The 15,452-nt window shown below is 48.1% G+C and overlaps 1 protein-coding gene across 1 annotated transcript in view; it reads left to right on the top strand.

Annotated features, from left to right (window-relative positions):
• Window positions 1-15,452, top strand: part of LOC127546994 (A disintegrin and metalloproteinase with thrombospondin motifs 14-like) — a 64,829-nt gene that overhangs the window by 37,691 nt on the left and 11,686 nt on the right. Inside the window, exons 9-16 of the mRNA XM_051973861.1 lie at window positions 1,163-1,311; window positions 4,027-4,202; window positions 5,179-5,312; window positions 8,366-8,489; window positions 9,014-9,094; window positions 10,633-10,796; window positions 12,780-12,948; window positions 15,264-15,396. Coding sequence (XP_051829821.1) covers window positions 1,163-1,311; window positions 4,027-4,202; window positions 5,179-5,312; window positions 8,366-8,489; window positions 9,014-9,094; window positions 10,633-10,796; window positions 12,780-12,948; window positions 15,264-15,396 — 1,130 coding nt within the window. The remainder of the gene's footprint in view (window positions 1-1,162; window positions 1,312-4,026; window positions 4,203-5,178; window positions 5,313-8,365; window positions 8,490-9,013; window positions 9,095-10,632; window positions 10,797-12,779; window positions 12,949-15,263; window positions 15,397-15,452) is intronic.

Here is a 15,452-nt window from a genome sequence, read left to right as displayed (position 1 = left end):
CCTAGTGATTAAGAGAGGCCCATGGATAGATGGATGGATAGATAGATGGACGGATGGTCTTTCAGATCAGAAAGGCACAGAGGAGGTGGGCCCTCCCTCCCTCCCTGACCTCCAACATCTCCTGTTTCTTCCTGCCTGTTCAAGCAGAGACTCCCACCTCAGGCAGGTGCTGCCATCCCCAGCGGTCACTGACTGGCGTGTGGACAGGATCAGGGGGTCAGCCAGACAAGGTCTGAGTGTGTGGCCCTCCGGGAGCTACTCTCCCTTTGGGCCCCTTCCTCCTTTGTCATGTGAGGCCTTCCTGCTCTGTGGAACCCTTGAACCTCATCTGAGATCCAAGAAGGTTTATTAAAAAAGAGGAAGGAAGGAAGGAAGGAAAGAAGGAAGGAAGGAAAGGAGGGAAGGAGGGAAGGAGGGAGGGAGGGAAGGAGGGGAGGAGGAAGGAAGCTAAGAACACCTTTGTGATTGGAGGTGACTCAATCCAAAGGATGGGGGTTTAGTCATGACTAAGTCTTGGTGCTGGCCCTCTCAATGGTCAAATTCCCAAGAGATGATGGGCTCTGACTCTCATGACCCAGCTTCCCAGAATGCTAAGTTCTGATATTTGAGTTCTAAGGTTCTAAGGATGCTGTTTTGTTGCCCATCTCTCCTCCTGCTTCCATCTTTCCTCTTGCCCTTCAGCTCATCCCCCCCTGATTTTGATGTAAGGGAGTAAATTACAATTCCCTTTTCCCTAATGCTATAAGATTTACAGAAATACTTTCTTGCAACCACCTTGAAAAAGTAGGTTACTGTATTTCTATTATCCCCGTATTACACATGGGGAAACTGAAGCTTTCAGTGATTTGTTCAGGGTCACACAATTTCAAAATACATTAAAGTCAGGACTCTGACCCACATCCATCATTCTCTGCTTTACATTATGCTGCCTGTATCTAAGGCCAGAAGACCCCCAAGGGTCGCTTCAGAAAGGACGCCAGCCAAACTTGATGGGTTCAGTCTCCCAGCATTCCCTGCGCCTGCACAATCACCCCCTCTCCCCTTTAGAAAACAAACAAGAAACAAATTGTAGGGATCGACTTTGGATCCCCTGGGCCCCTCCATTGTGAGCTGGGAAGGGTCAGATCCAGAGGTGACCCCCAAATTCTCTGCTCTTTCCCAGTGGTGTTTTAAAGGCCATTGCATCTGGAAGTCGTCGGAGCAATCCTACAGCCTGGACGGGGGCTGGAGCTCCTGGACCAAGTTTAGCTCCTGCTCCAGGACGTGTGGAGGTGGGGTGCGTTCTAGGAGCCGCAGCTGCACCAACCCCCCGTGAGTCCAGCCCTCGACTGGAGGTGGGGTGGGGGGAAAGGGGGAGGTTGGGGGGAGAATGGCTCAAGGTGGAAAGGTGAGGCAGGAGGACCCCTGTGGAAGTGGCTGAGCTGAAGGGAGGGGAACTCTTTTTTGCTAGCTTTGTGATCTTTTCTTTTTCTGAGCCTAAATGTCTATTTTTTTTCTTCCCTCCCTTTTTCCCTCCTTTTCTCTTTCTCCTTCCTTTCTTCCTTTCTTCCTTCCTTTTCCTTCCTTCCTTCCTTCCTTCCTTCCTTCCTTCCTTCCTTCCTTCCTTCCTTCCTTCCTTCCTCCTCCTTCTCCTTCTCCTTCTTTTCTTCCTCCTCCTCCTCCTCCTTCTTCTTTTTTATAAAATGAAGGGGCTGATGATCTAACATTTTACTTCTATGTTCTAAGTCTGCACCCAACTCTGACATTCTGTGTTCTAATGCTAAGTTCTGACATTCGAGTTCTAAGATTACCAAATGTTCCTTAAAGCTTTAACATTCCATGGTTTCAAGTTCAAACAGAAACCCGCAGTAGGAATTTAACTTAGAAAACCACAAATTAATGAATATGTTGTATTATATTTTTATTTATTTTGTCAGACATCTCTCAATTACATTTTATTCTGGTTCAGGCAGCACTCAGGAGTTACTGTAGCATGTTTGGCACCTCTGTTCTAGGATCCCTTCAAACTTAGGCATTCTGGTTCTTTTTCCTTCTAAATTTGATGTTCTGCCTTCAAGACCCCTCAGAGCTTTCATTTTCTCTGTGTCCTGATGCCCCTTCCAATTCAGTCAGATGTTCCAGTTTTAGAATTTTCCTTTAATTTAATTAAATTAAAATTAAATTTAAAATTTCCTTTAATTTAATTAAATTTAAATTTTTTAAAGGATTAAATTTAATTAATTAATTAAAATTTCATTAAATTAAGCAATCTAATTAAAATTTAGAATGACATCTGTTTGTTGAATGAATACATGAATCAATGAATGAGTCGGTCAAGCAATCTTAGAAAGAACAAATAAACTGAGCAGCCATCATTCACCACAGATAAGAGGACAACACGATATGAAAGTGCCCAGATGTCTTTAAAGATCAAAGATGTGCTTCTCAGAGGCCATTTTTTTTTGCAAAATCTGTTTGGGGATTTGGTGTCGATCCTCTTTAACCACTATCATTTTTTCATGTCAGGATACTTCATAAGAAGATTTGTTTGGGAAGCTATTTACCCACTCCCTTCATGAAGGTTTCTTTGTCCTAAACTTCTTTTCCCTCTAGGATGTATGGACTTGGCAATGAAGTCTTCCATGCTTTTCTCTATACCTACTTCATGGTTATATAGTCTTGCAGCTTAATCCTTCTTAGACTTTATCCTTCTAGGCTGAATAGACCTGAGCTGAACTTAGAGCCTCCAAACCTGTCTCTAATTCTCTAAGTCAGATATTTATTAGCTGTATGATTTTGGGTTAATTCTTGTACTTCTTTGGTTCTTAGTTTTTTAATCTCTAAAAGGGGGATGATAGTTCTAGTTTTTCATGCTGTGGGGAAAGCATTCTAAAACTACACGCACCGGTGAAGTGTTAGCTATTATTATTTCAGATGGCTCTCGCTAGGAGGAGACACTTATCGGAGGTTTAGAGAATTGTGATCCTTCAAAGCAATTCCATTTTTTTAAAAAAAGGAGCCCCTCAGGATTCTAGGCTGAGATTCTAGGCCTAGGAGCCTAGGCAACAGGCTTCAATCCTTGCTTAGCTCTTGATGATCACTGGAGGATGCTCAAGGTTATAGCTGTAGAGATGGAGGGAGCCCTAAAAGCTATCTAGTCCAACCAAAAAACAGGTGCTAAGTAGCAAAGGTGGGATTTGAATCCTTGTCCTTTGCTTTGTACTTTTTCTCTGGCATTATATCATCTTTGAATCTCAACATCAAAAAGTTATAAGGGATCCTTTATGTCTTGTATCCTAGTTTACAATTAATTATCAAGGATCCTAACATGGTTGTCCAATTTTCAGTTGAACTCTTTCAATGATGGAGGCTCATTACCTTCAAAAGTAGTCCATCCATTCCATTCATTGGCTAGGTCTGAATATTAGATAATTCATTATACTACACTTGATCTTAGCCAAAAGTCCGAGAAGCGATTAGATAATTTTTTTATGATAAGACCAAATTCTCCAGTTTATAATTTCTACCCATTTGTAATTCGCTTCTTCCCACTCGACTTTCCGCCATTCACAGGGTCCGACAAGAAGATGGTCTCAGAGACAGCTTTCCTAAACTTTCTCAGAGTAGTCCGTTGCCCAGCAGTGAACTTACCTAGATTGTCAAGTGACCTGAGACTGGGGGAGGAGAAGGGAGTGAAGGGACAGGAGTTGGTTGTTGCCCCAACTGTGAATGTAAACCAGGTTATTGAAAAGAAAGTCCAAGCCATATGTTCCTGGAGCGAATCGGAGGTGCCCCTCTCCCCCTGCACTGGACTGATTGATAAGTCAGATAAACTGTATAGTGGAAAGGTCCCTGGGTTTGGAGCAGAAGAATAAAGCAGAGAGTCCAGCTCTGACACTGGTACTGTTTCCCACAAATCCCTTTTTCACCTTGAGCCTCAGTTTCCAATTCTGTAAAATGAAGGACTTCTGCTAGGTGGTCTCTGAAGTGCCACCTGACTTCTTGGGAGGACCTGGCGGTCATCGAGACTTGTGTTTCCTTCCCCAGCCCAGCCTATGGGGGCCGCCAGTGCTCAGGATCCATGTACGAATATCAGATCTGCAACTCGGAGGAGTGTGGGGGACCCTTCAAGGACTTCCGAGCCCAGCAGTGTGCCAAGCGCAATTCCTACTATACCCACAAGAATGCCCGGCACAGCTGGATCCCCTACGAGCACGAGGATGGTGAGTTCGACCCTTTCCCTCCTCCCTGCTAATCCCCACTCCCCGCTTGACTTTTTGCCATTCAGAGTCTAGCGGGAACTTCTCAGAGAAGATGCTCACAGATCCAGCTTTCCCAAATGTTCTCACTTTAGCCCATTTTCCAGCAGTGAACTTACCTAGAGAGACCAATGATGTGAGTGGGGGGAGGGAAGTGGAGTGAGGGGATAAGAGCCGGAACATCACTGTCCCAGCTGTGATGTCCTGGGATGCAAAGAGTCAAAACCTCTCAGAGTGAGGAAGGACCTGAAAGGTCACAAAATCCAAGCTCTTGCCCAATACAGAAATCTCCTCCATGAACACCTTAGTCTCTCAATGAATTCTTCTTGTGACGGAGAGCTTGTGGTGCAATCAACCTGTGATCACGAGACCTGGATTCAAACTTGACTTCGCCTCTTACTATTAGTGTGATCTTGGGCAGGTGATGTCATCCATTATCTAGAAATTGAGGGGCTTGGGCTGCATGATCTCTGGGATCCCTCCTACCTCCACATCTGGGATTCTGTGATCCCCCTCAACTCTTAATCAACTGGTCTTTCCCATTTATATACCTATCAGGTATATAATTTCCACTCACCTGAAATCTGCTCTTAGCTCAGGAAACTTCTCTGAGAACACAGCAAGTGTTTGTAAGCTCTTTGCAAATCTCGTGAGGGCTACGGACGTGTGAGTTATCGTTATTTTTTGGAGGAGGCTCTGTTTTGGCCGCTGAGGGCACAGTAGGCGCATGAATGAGACCTAGTTGTAGCCCTGAGGCTGAGAACCTTGGAAAATCTCAGTTAAGCCTCTTGACCTTTCTGTGCCTCAGTCACCACGTCTTTCAAATGGGAACAATCCCATTTTCATTACTGGTCTCCTGGAAAGGATCTTGGAAACCTGGTTGCGCTTTCTAATTTAATCTAATCGTTTTCTAATCTAATGTGTCCTTTTCTCCTGGCAGAGGCCCAGAAATGTGAATTGATTTGCCAGTCTGAAGACACCGGGGATGTGGTGTTTATGAACCAAGTCGTCCACGATGGCACCAGGTGCAGCTACAGGGACCCTTACAGTGTATGTGCCCGGGGAGAGTGTGTGGTAGGTACCCTCCTTCGGACCGGGACTTTGCCTGTCTGAGGGGCAGCCTGGATTCTAGTCCTTGGATGCCTTGTCACCGGGTGGAGATGACCAAGGTCCTCCAGAGGTCTGTCGGGCATCCTGGGATAGCTCAGTGGAGGATCAATGTTTTTCCCCTGACGAGCATCCCGGTTCACTCTGGGAAGGCTACTCATCAGGGCCAGAGTTATATGTGATGACATCTTTCTACCATTGCACTTGTGACAACGACTTCTTCGTGGTAGAATGGAGGGAGGACATATCCACACTCATGACATCATGGATCCTTGAAGTATTGACAGATGAGGAGATAGAGTCACAGGAAATGGTCATAGAATTTTAGAGACCAGGTGATTTAAGCCAAGGTCGTCCGAGTGAGTTAATGACAGAGTCGGGCGGTCATTTGACTTCCAGTCCAGTGTACTGATGAGGGCAGGGTCCCTAATTCTGACCACAAGAAAGTTTTAGGAAACAAACCAATTATTGATTGAATGATTGATTAATTGATAATCTCTGCCTTTGGCCAGCTTAAACCAAGTGGTCTAATCTTGATGAGCTTCCATTTCTTTATCTGCGAAATGAGCATTGTGATGCACTCGTTGCCTTGAAGGACTTTTGTGATGTTTTTGCAAATCATAAAGCACTAGATTAATAGGAAGCATAAAATTTAATTAAACCCTTCCATAAAACCCTACCACCATGTGGTGTGGAAGGGAACCTGGGGTTTAGCAGGGAGCATAGGCCAAGCTTTGCCAAGTTCTCCTTAGGAAAAGGAGTCGGGAGTTTAAATCTGGCCTCAGACACTCACTCACTGAGTGGGCAAGTCACTTCACTCTATGTGCCTCAGTTTCCTCGTCTGTAAAATGAGCTGGAGAAGGAAATGGCAAACTATTCCCTTTGCAAAGAAACCCCAAATGGACGTGACTGAACAACAATAACTATAACAACCGTGATGTAAATCAATCAACTAGCATTTATTAAGCACCTGCTATGAGCCAAGCCCTAGAAATACAAGTACAAAGGATGAAATAGCCCCCACTCATATTATTTCTAGTGCATTTCTAATGAAAATGGAAAGTGTGATTCCTAGCATCCGCTTGATGCTTTCTGGGACCAGATTGGTTGAGTATGGAAAGGCTCATCATCAATCTATTGGCCACTTGGTAGTGATAAAGACAAAGGTCAGCCAGTTTTCTATCTGCCTGTGTGTTAATGGTGCGATGGAAAAGGAGGTGCAGGAATTACAGCTCCAGCAATGAGAGGAGGTGAGAAAACTGCACTTTTCCTTTCCGTGGAGATGTAAGGGACTGTGAGGAGGGAATGTTCCCCGTACCATTGGACTGAAGACCGGGTTAGTTGGTTTTCCTTGGCTGTTTGTTGGAAAGCAAGGCTTATTGGGTACTGGTTGGGCTGGGGAAAGCGTATTGAGGAGGAACTGTGATATAAAAGCAAAGCACATTGGAATTTAAGACAAAAAGAAAAGGGGGCCCGGGGCTGAGCTTTTGGTTGGTGCTTAGGATGTACTAGATAACCAGGGAAGGTCTTTCTGACTCTAATTCTGCATTTCTGGGTGCTAAGAATCACCCAGGACTTAGATCATCTGTACTCATGAATCGCAGAGTCAGTGCTTTAGAGGTCAGAGCTTGTCCACTGAATAACAGCAGAGGGGTGTGCTACTCTAGAACTAGGTCATTGTGATAGTCCTGAATGATTAGAGGCAGAAGGCCTGGAAATAGAGAAGGTGAGTCACTCAAAAAGAATGAGGGGGGAGCACTGGCTGGCCCGTGGGCTCCACAGGTGTCCATGCGACGGTAAGAGATGTAGAAAAGCCAGTCTCCCTGGCCTTCTCGTTGAGCACTCATAGTTTAGGGGAGCACTTATAGGGTCACAAGACTTGGTTCAAACCTCCTCTGTGCTGTTATATACCCTGAACAAACAACCCGCTCTCTCCTGGTTTGAGTTTCTTTCTGGGTAAAATGAGAGAGTTGGCTGTGGTGGTCCCTAACGTCCCTCCCAGCGCTTCATCCATTCTATCAGAATGTGAGGAAGGACTTTTGTCTGTACCCTGGAAGGATGAGATTACTGATTTATTTCTCTATCCATCAATGTTCAAGTTATTATTTTGAATCAATAAATATTTAGTAAGTGCTTACTTCGTTCTAGGTACTGTGTTAAGTGCTGGGGATGAAAAAAGGGCCTAAGAGAGTTCCTGCCCTCGAGGGGCTAACAATCTGAAGGTGGAGACAACATGTAAACAGAAGCTGGAAAGGCGGGATGGAGCATGGGGATGAAAAGTGCGTGGGAGCCAGCTCAGATAGACTTGGGAGAGCCCATGGGGAGATTTTCATCATAAATATTTTCATCTTGGAAATCAGCAAACACCACAAACCCGGGTTAAACCTGATTCATTGGTTTATTGATTGTATTGATTTAAGGAAGCGATAGAGAAGATGTTAATAATGAACTTAAATAATAAACTTCAGAGTCTGTCTCCCTGGAGAGTCAGTTGTTAAACACTCACCAGCATTTCCCTTGAATTACATCTCTTTTGGACTTTGTGGAAATCTGACAGTATTTTCCCGTTGTGGGATCAGTAAAGTTAGATTAATCAGCTTCCTTCCATATCAAGCCACATGGCTGCCTCCCCCCGGACTTAGCTTCTGAGAAAGGTGGGCCTTGGGTCCGAGTGGAGGGGGGTATTCATCTTGGACAGTCATTATTGGACAAGTTGCTGGAGAACTGACACTCGAGTTAATGACTCGAGATGCTCTACCAGGGATCCTCAAACTACAGCCCGCGGGCCAGATGTGGCAGCTGAGGACGATTAGCTCCCTCACCCAGGACTATGAAGTTTCTTTATTTAAAGGCCCACAAAACAAAGTTTTTGTTTTTACTATAGTCCGGCCCTCCAACAGTCTGAGGGACAGTGAACTGGCCCCTATTTAAAAAGTTTGAGGACCCCTGAATCAAGTCTAACCCCTGAGTTTCCCAGCACCCAGAAAGCCTAGGATTCCAAACATTGCCTTTGCCCACAGCCTGTTGGGTGCGACAAGGAGGTCGGCTCCGTGAAGCAGGACGACAAGTGCGGCGTGTGTGGGGGTGACAACTCTCACTGCCGGACGGTGAAGGGCACCCTGGCCAAGTCCCCCAAGCAGCCAGGTGAGCTTCGGCCAGGCCCGGGGAGGCTCGTAAGGGCGGGGGGCTGTTGTCCTCACCAAGGGATGCAGGGATGTGGTGTGTGAAGGAGGAGAATGTCATTCAGGTCCTACGGGAGAAAGAGTCTGTGTGCTCATTGTTGCGGCCACTACGTGCCAGAAACGGGGCCGATGGGAAGAATCCCTGCTGGAACAGAGATCCTAGAAGGGATTATCAAGTCTGATCCCTCACTTTACAGAGGGGGAAACTGAGCCACAGGCCCCACGTCCCATGGGAAGTCAGTGGCGGGACCAGGAATGGTGCTCAGTGCATTTGTGCTGCTGCCTCCGTTCTCCCCGCCTCCCGTCCTCCTGCACCGTGCCCTCTTCAGATGCCTCCTGGGTGCCAGGCCCTTCCAAGATGGCCCCTTGCCACCCCCTGCCTTTCCCTATGACGCTAAAGCATCATCTCGAGATTCTTTCAACGGCGCCCAAGCGGGACCCTCCCCAAAGGAAGAGTGATTCTATTTGTGATCTCCATCCATTCAGGTTCTCTCAAACTGTTCCACATCCCAGCGGGAGCCAGGCACATTCAGATCGAAGAACTGGAGAAGGAGCCCCAGACCATTGGTAATGATAACAATGAGAATTAACCATCATAATAACTGTAGGTGTATGGCACCTGTGCTAAATGCTTTACAGTGATCTCAGTCAATCTTCACACCACTCCAAGAGGTAGGTGCTGTTATTATCCCCATTTCACAGGTGAGGAAACTGAGGCAAACCAAGAAGTAGGTGCTATTATTATCCCCATTTCACAGATGAGGAAACTGAGGCAAACTGACATCACCAAGGTTACACAGCTAGTAAATGTCTAAGTCCGTATTTGAACTCAGCTCTTCCTAAGTTCAGGTCTGGTAGCCTATCCCCATTTCACATCTCTATAATATAATATTTTACTACCAGTTTATAGAGAGCTTTTCACTAGGAAGTAGGGAGTAGAGAGAGGGGTTGAGCCCGTGGTTCATTGGTATAGGAAACTCCCTGGTTCCACACCTTCTCTGCCCCTAGAATCCTGTCCCTGTAGAGTTGCCAGTGAGAGGTTAAGTAACTTGCACAGAGTCATACAGTCCGAGGGCAGATTTGAACCCAGATTTTTTCTGCTTTGAAGTCAACCCTCTATTCACTTTTTAATCAATGAATTTTTAAAGCACCTACTGTGTTCCAGATCCTGTGCTGGGTGTTGTACCAAAACTGAATCACTATGAGCTCACATTCTAATGAAAGAGACAATAAGGAGATATAGACACGTGTGTGTGTGTGTGTGTATATATATATATATATATATATATATATATATACACACATATGTACATAAAACATGAATATAATATTATAAATCTCTCTATACAATATGCCTCTGTGTGTGTACATAGACACACAGTGACTCAGGGGTCCTAGCACAATCTTAAGCTTATTAAACTTTTTCTTTTCTGAAGCAATCGGGGTTAAGTGACTTGCCCAGGGTGACACGGCCAGGAAGTGTTAAGTGTCTAAGGTCAGGTCCTCCTGACTTCAGGGCTGGTGCTCTATCCACTGCACCACCTAGCTGCCCCAATCTTAAACTTATTAAAGCTTATTACATCTTAATCTTCAATCTTAAAACTTTTCTATGACTTTTGGGACTTCCTCTTTCTGCAATATATATTATAGATCAGTGTGTACATACATAGACACACACATATATACATAGTGTCTACACGTACAAAGTAGTTAAATTCAGGTTAGTTTGAGAAAGAAAGCACTAGAAATTGAAGGAATCAGGAAAGATTTGATGAGAAAAGGAGTTAGCTTAGGGCTGATTATGCCCATTTTGTTGATGTGAGAGCTGAGACCGGGACAGAAGAGCAGTTTGCCCGGAATGGTCTCCCTTCTCCCATCAACCTCTCCAGTCTCCAAGTCTCAGTGCAGGGGCCACCTCCTAATGAAACTGTGTTTCCTTCTCTGGGAGCTCGCACCATTTCCCCATGTTAGTTCTTCAGGGCAGGGTCAGGATGTGCCATTATATCCCACTGTATCTTCAGCGCCCAACAGAGTCTTTCCCTTAGTAGGTGCTTAATGAATGTTCCATGAATTAAACTGACCCGCTACCCTTCCATCCCCCACAGCGGTGAAGAATAAGGATACTGGGAACTTTATCCTCAACCCCAAGGGCAAAGACACTGAGAACAGAACCTTCATTGAGATGGGCTTGGAATGGGAGTATAGTGTGGAGGACTCCAAAGAAACTCTGAAGACCAGTGGTCCTCTGCCAGAAGCCGTCACCGTCCTAGTAAGTCCCTCAGAGACCGTTCTAACCCTGTCCCCCCATCCCTGCCACCCACTGGGCCAAGAGCCGGGACTTTGATTGAAGCACTTCCTGGCCCTGGGCCCTGCACAGGAAGACCAACCAGCAGCCACAAGATGGTTTCCTGCATTCTAGACCTCCCCGTCCTTTCCACCCTGCCCCTGTCATTCTTTCCTTAAGCCAGTTGGGAGGACAATTAGCAGCACAGGAGGACACATAAGAAATCTGCTCCTTCCTGTGTCTTTTGACACTCGGAATGAGAGTAGAACCCCTTCCACTTCCCGTGGACCTCAGTGATCCCAAACCACGGCCAGAGAAGGCAGGGTCTGCTATCGAAACAAAGAAACATCAGTGGCCCCGGTTCCAGGTCACTTCCTAGCACTGTGGCTTCGGGAATCAGCTCCCTTTTTGGAGTTTCTCCTGGTAGCAAATAATGCAGTTGGACTGAACAATCTTGAAGTCCATTCCCAGTTCTAAATCTACGAATGAGAAGGAAGGGGGCAGAATGATTCTCTGACTCTTCACCTCAGTCATCAAGGACAAAGGGTGAGCATAGATGGGAGAGACCTGGCTTGTCTTTGAATCACAAACTCCCAAAATGTCAGAACTGGAATGGACTTAGAACGTAGAACTGTAGTGATTGAACATGGAATGTCAGAGGTAGAAGGACTTTTATAACATTTGGAAGGAAACTTAGAACATAGAATATCTGAATGGAAAGAGACTTAGAAAACAATGTCAGATTTGGAAGAAATCTTAGAACATAGATCATCAGAGCTTGATGAGATCTTAGTGTACAGAATGTTAGAGCTGGAAGTTTATCTGGAACTTAGAACATTAGAGTTGAAAGTACTATCTAGACCATCATAGCTTGAAGAAACTTTAGAATATAGAACACCAGAACTGGAAAGGATTTTAGAGCATAAAACATGAGAGCTGGAAAGAACCAAAGAGAATTGAATGTTAAACTTGGAAGGGAACTTAGAACATAGAACATCAGGGCTGAAAGGGACCTTAAAAGATAGAACATTGGAGCTGGAAAATCTAACATAAGACATCAGAATTAGAAGGGACCTTAGAACATAGAATGTCAGAATTGAAAAAGACCTTTGAATTAGAAGGTAGAATTTCAAAGTTGGGAGGGACCTTAGAACCCAGAAAACCAGAGCTGGCAGGGCCCTTATTAGAATATAGAATATAAGAGCTGGAAAAGATCTTATAGTATTGAACATCGGAGCTGAAAGGTTACTTAGAACTCAGAACACAGAACATCAGGGCTGAAAGAGACCTCAGAAATTAGACCGTTAAAGTTAGGGAAAGATCTTAGAATGTGGAATATAGAAAGTCAAAGCTGGGAAGGATCTTAGAACACGGAACATTGGAGTCAGAAGAGATCTTAGAATGTAGAACACAGATCATCGGATCTGGGGGAGAGATCTTGGGATATAGGATGTTAGAGTTGAAAGAGATCTTAGAATGCAGAAATGAGAATGGCAGAACTGGACGGCTCCCAGGGCCATCTTTCCATCTGACAGAAGACTAAAACTCCAAAGGGAAGCTGCCATTTCCAAAGTGAGCAGGTGGCAAGGCTGGAATTCAACCCCTGCCGTACTGAACCCATTTCCAGTGCTCTTTCCACTGAGCCCAACTGCTCCTCCCCATCCCCAAATCTGATTGGGGCCAAGCGCAGGAACTCCGGAGGGAGGGGGCCTCCCTTGGTCCAGGGGGGAATGGGTGGGATTCCTGTGGCCACCCCCCTCCCCAGACCCCTCCAACAAGTCAGCGAGGTAGGCAGTGCGAGTGTTATCATCACCCTTTTACAGATGGGGAAACTGAGGCCCAGAGAAGTGATGTGGCTTGCCAAGGTCACCCAGCTAGTGAGTGGCAGAGCTGGGACTCGATCTCGGGTCTCCTGACTCCAATTCAGCGGTCTCCACACTCCCCCTTGCAACCACCTCCCAACCCTAGGTCATCTCCCAAGGGGACAGCGACTCCAGGAGCAGCCTGATATACAAGTATGTCATCCACGAGGACCTGCTGCCCCTCATAGGGAGCAACAATGTGCTCCTGGAAGAGACGGAGTCGTACGAGTGGGCCCTCAAGAGCTGGTCCCCGTGCTCGAAAACCTGTGGCGGAGGTGCGTCTGGTGCGGTCGAGCCCCGCGGGGCTGGGGAGGAAGGGATGGTGCGGACCGGCCCTGGAGCCTGCCCTTGTGGAGCTCACACGGCAGAGTGCTCCCTCAGGCTGCCAGCAGGCGGGGGGATGAGGGCGGGCTTCCTGGGGAGAACACCCGAAGCATGGGAGTTAGAAGTGGGGGAAATCTGACGGATTTCTGGAGGCAGGAAGGGTGAGTCCAAGCTCACCCATTTGATAGCTGGGTAACTGAGTCTCAGTGACTTTCCAAGACAAAGGTATCTGGATTTGCAGATTTGCACCATGGTCCTTTCATGGTTGATGAATCCTGTACCAGAAGTCAGGCATCCCAAGCCTAAGGGACCACCTGATGAAGGGTCTGGAGCAGCCAGGGGCGGGCTTGGGCGTCAGAGAACAGGCCACTGTGGCTGGAGAGCAGAGGAGGGGGACGAGGGACACACTGGGAAAGGCTGGTTCCCACACTCCCTCATAGTGCCGGGGGGCACAGACAGGGAGGCAGTGGGTGGAAGGCCGATATCAGGAGGTCACGGCCTTGTCCATCTCTGTTGGCCGAAGGCTGGGCGATTCTGGGCCCGAGTGTTCTCACCAGAGGTGTCCCCGGCGCAGCCTCCACCCTCCAGCCAAAAGGGAGCCAGAATGGATGCCCCCGCCTGGGGCTCTGCCAGGCAAGGGTGCAGAACAGGAACTTCCCTGGAAGGCAGCCACCCACGGGAGGCCGGGTGGGCCTTACCTGGGACCTGGTGCCTGCTCTCGGGCGTCTTACAATTCAGAAAGGGGGATGAGACAGAGATACCACCTAGAGGAGGGAGATCTCGGGGGATCAGGAGAGACATGAACCATTTCAGAGCTTGAGGAGTCAGGTGGGCTGCGGGAGGAGGCCAGACAGGGTGAGAAGCAAAAAGAAGCAACAAAGGGAAGCAGCGTTCATGGGAAGGGGGCAACAGTCAAGAGGCAGGGCCATGTTGGGAAGAGTGAATGTGTGTGTGTGTGTGAGAGAGACAGAGACAGAGAGACAGAGAGAAAGAGAGAGAGACAGACAGACACAGAGAAAGAGAGAGAGAGAGAGAGAGAGAGAGAGAGAGAGAGAGAGAGACAGAGACAGAGACAGAGAAAGAGAGAGAGAGAGAGAGACAGAGAGAGAGACAGAGAGAGAGACAGACAGACAGACAGAGCTGGGAGAAAGAGAGAGAGAGACCGAGAGAGAAAGAGAGACAGAGACAGAGACAGAGAGAGAAGCAAGGAGAAGAGAGACAGAGAGACAGTGTGAGAGAAATGGAGAGTGAGACAGAGAAAGACAGAGACAGACAGCCAGAGAAAGACGAGAGACAGACAGAGAGACAGAGACACCGAGAGAGAGTGACAGGGACAGAGATAGTGTGAGAGACAGATGTGGAGAGACAGACGTAGAGAGAGAGAGAGAGATAGAGATAGACAGAGACAGAGAGAGACAGTGTGTGTGTGTGTGAGAGAGAGAGACAGAGAGAGAGAGAGAGAGAGATACACACAGGGTCAGGAACATGAACTGACCCGAGTTCAAATCCCAGTTCTGATGCTTTTTCCTTTTGGGGAGGGACACCCACCTTAAGCCCTATTGCCTCATCTATGAAAGGGCCTGGGCTCAGCGGCTTCCGCTGCCCCTCAGGCGAAGTCCAGAATACATTTAGAGCCATAAATGCCTGATAAATGGGCGGAAGACAGCCAGCGTCCGGGCTGTGCTAGGCCAGTCCCTGCCCCGAGGGAGCTGACCCTCTGCTGGCCGGGGAGGCGATGGAGAACCTCCCCAAGTCCCTTGGAGCTGTGGGCAGTCATTCCAAGAACAGGATGGCGTGGGGGAGGGAGGGGTCCCGTGCGGACGGGGCGCTTGGTACTGCCCGGTAGCTGTGCTTGAAGCCCCAGGGATTCTGGGAAGAGGAGCCGAGGAGTGAGGGCTTCCGGGCCCAGGCTGGGCCAAGACCAGGCGGGGCACGAGATATCGCACACAAGTAGCCCAGATAAGGCTAATGGGAGGGGGGAAGGTGGGTGGGCTTCCTGGAGGAAGGGACTAAGGACCGAGCCTTTCAGGGAGGCCAGGCAGAGGGCAGGAAGTGCGGGAGGAGGAGGGAGGGGATGGGGTAGGGGGGATTGTGCCAGGCCCTCAGGTGCGGGCATCTGGTGCCCACGAGCCCGGCTCCAGGGGAGATCAGCTGATCGGCTTCAGCCTGACAGGGCCCGGCCCGCGGGAATGGCTCCTCCCCCTTATGAAGCCACGCCCCTTCTGAAAGCCCCGCCCCGGGCCCTGCCCCTCTCTGCCTGCTCCAGGGGTCCAGTTCACCAAGTACGGCTGCCGGCAGCGGAGCGGCCACCGCATGGTGCACCGCCACTTCTGTGACCAGCAGAAGAAGCCCAAGCCCATCCGGAGGCGCTGCAGCCAGCAGGAGTGCTCCCAGCCCTCGTGAGTGCCGGCCCCAGTGCTCCTGGCCCTCCTCCCGCCAGCCCGAGCCAGCCGCG

The sequence above is a fragment of the Antechinus flavipes genome, chromosome 2, assembly GCF_016432865.1.
Source record: "Antechinus flavipes isolate AdamAnt ecotype Samford, QLD, Australia chromosome 2, AdamAnt_v2, whole genome shotgun sequence".
NCBI classification, from domain to species: Eukaryota; Metazoa; Chordata; class Mammalia; order Dasyuromorphia; family Dasyuridae; genus Antechinus; species Antechinus flavipes.
This window is presented reverse-complemented; position numbering and strand designations above follow the sequence as displayed.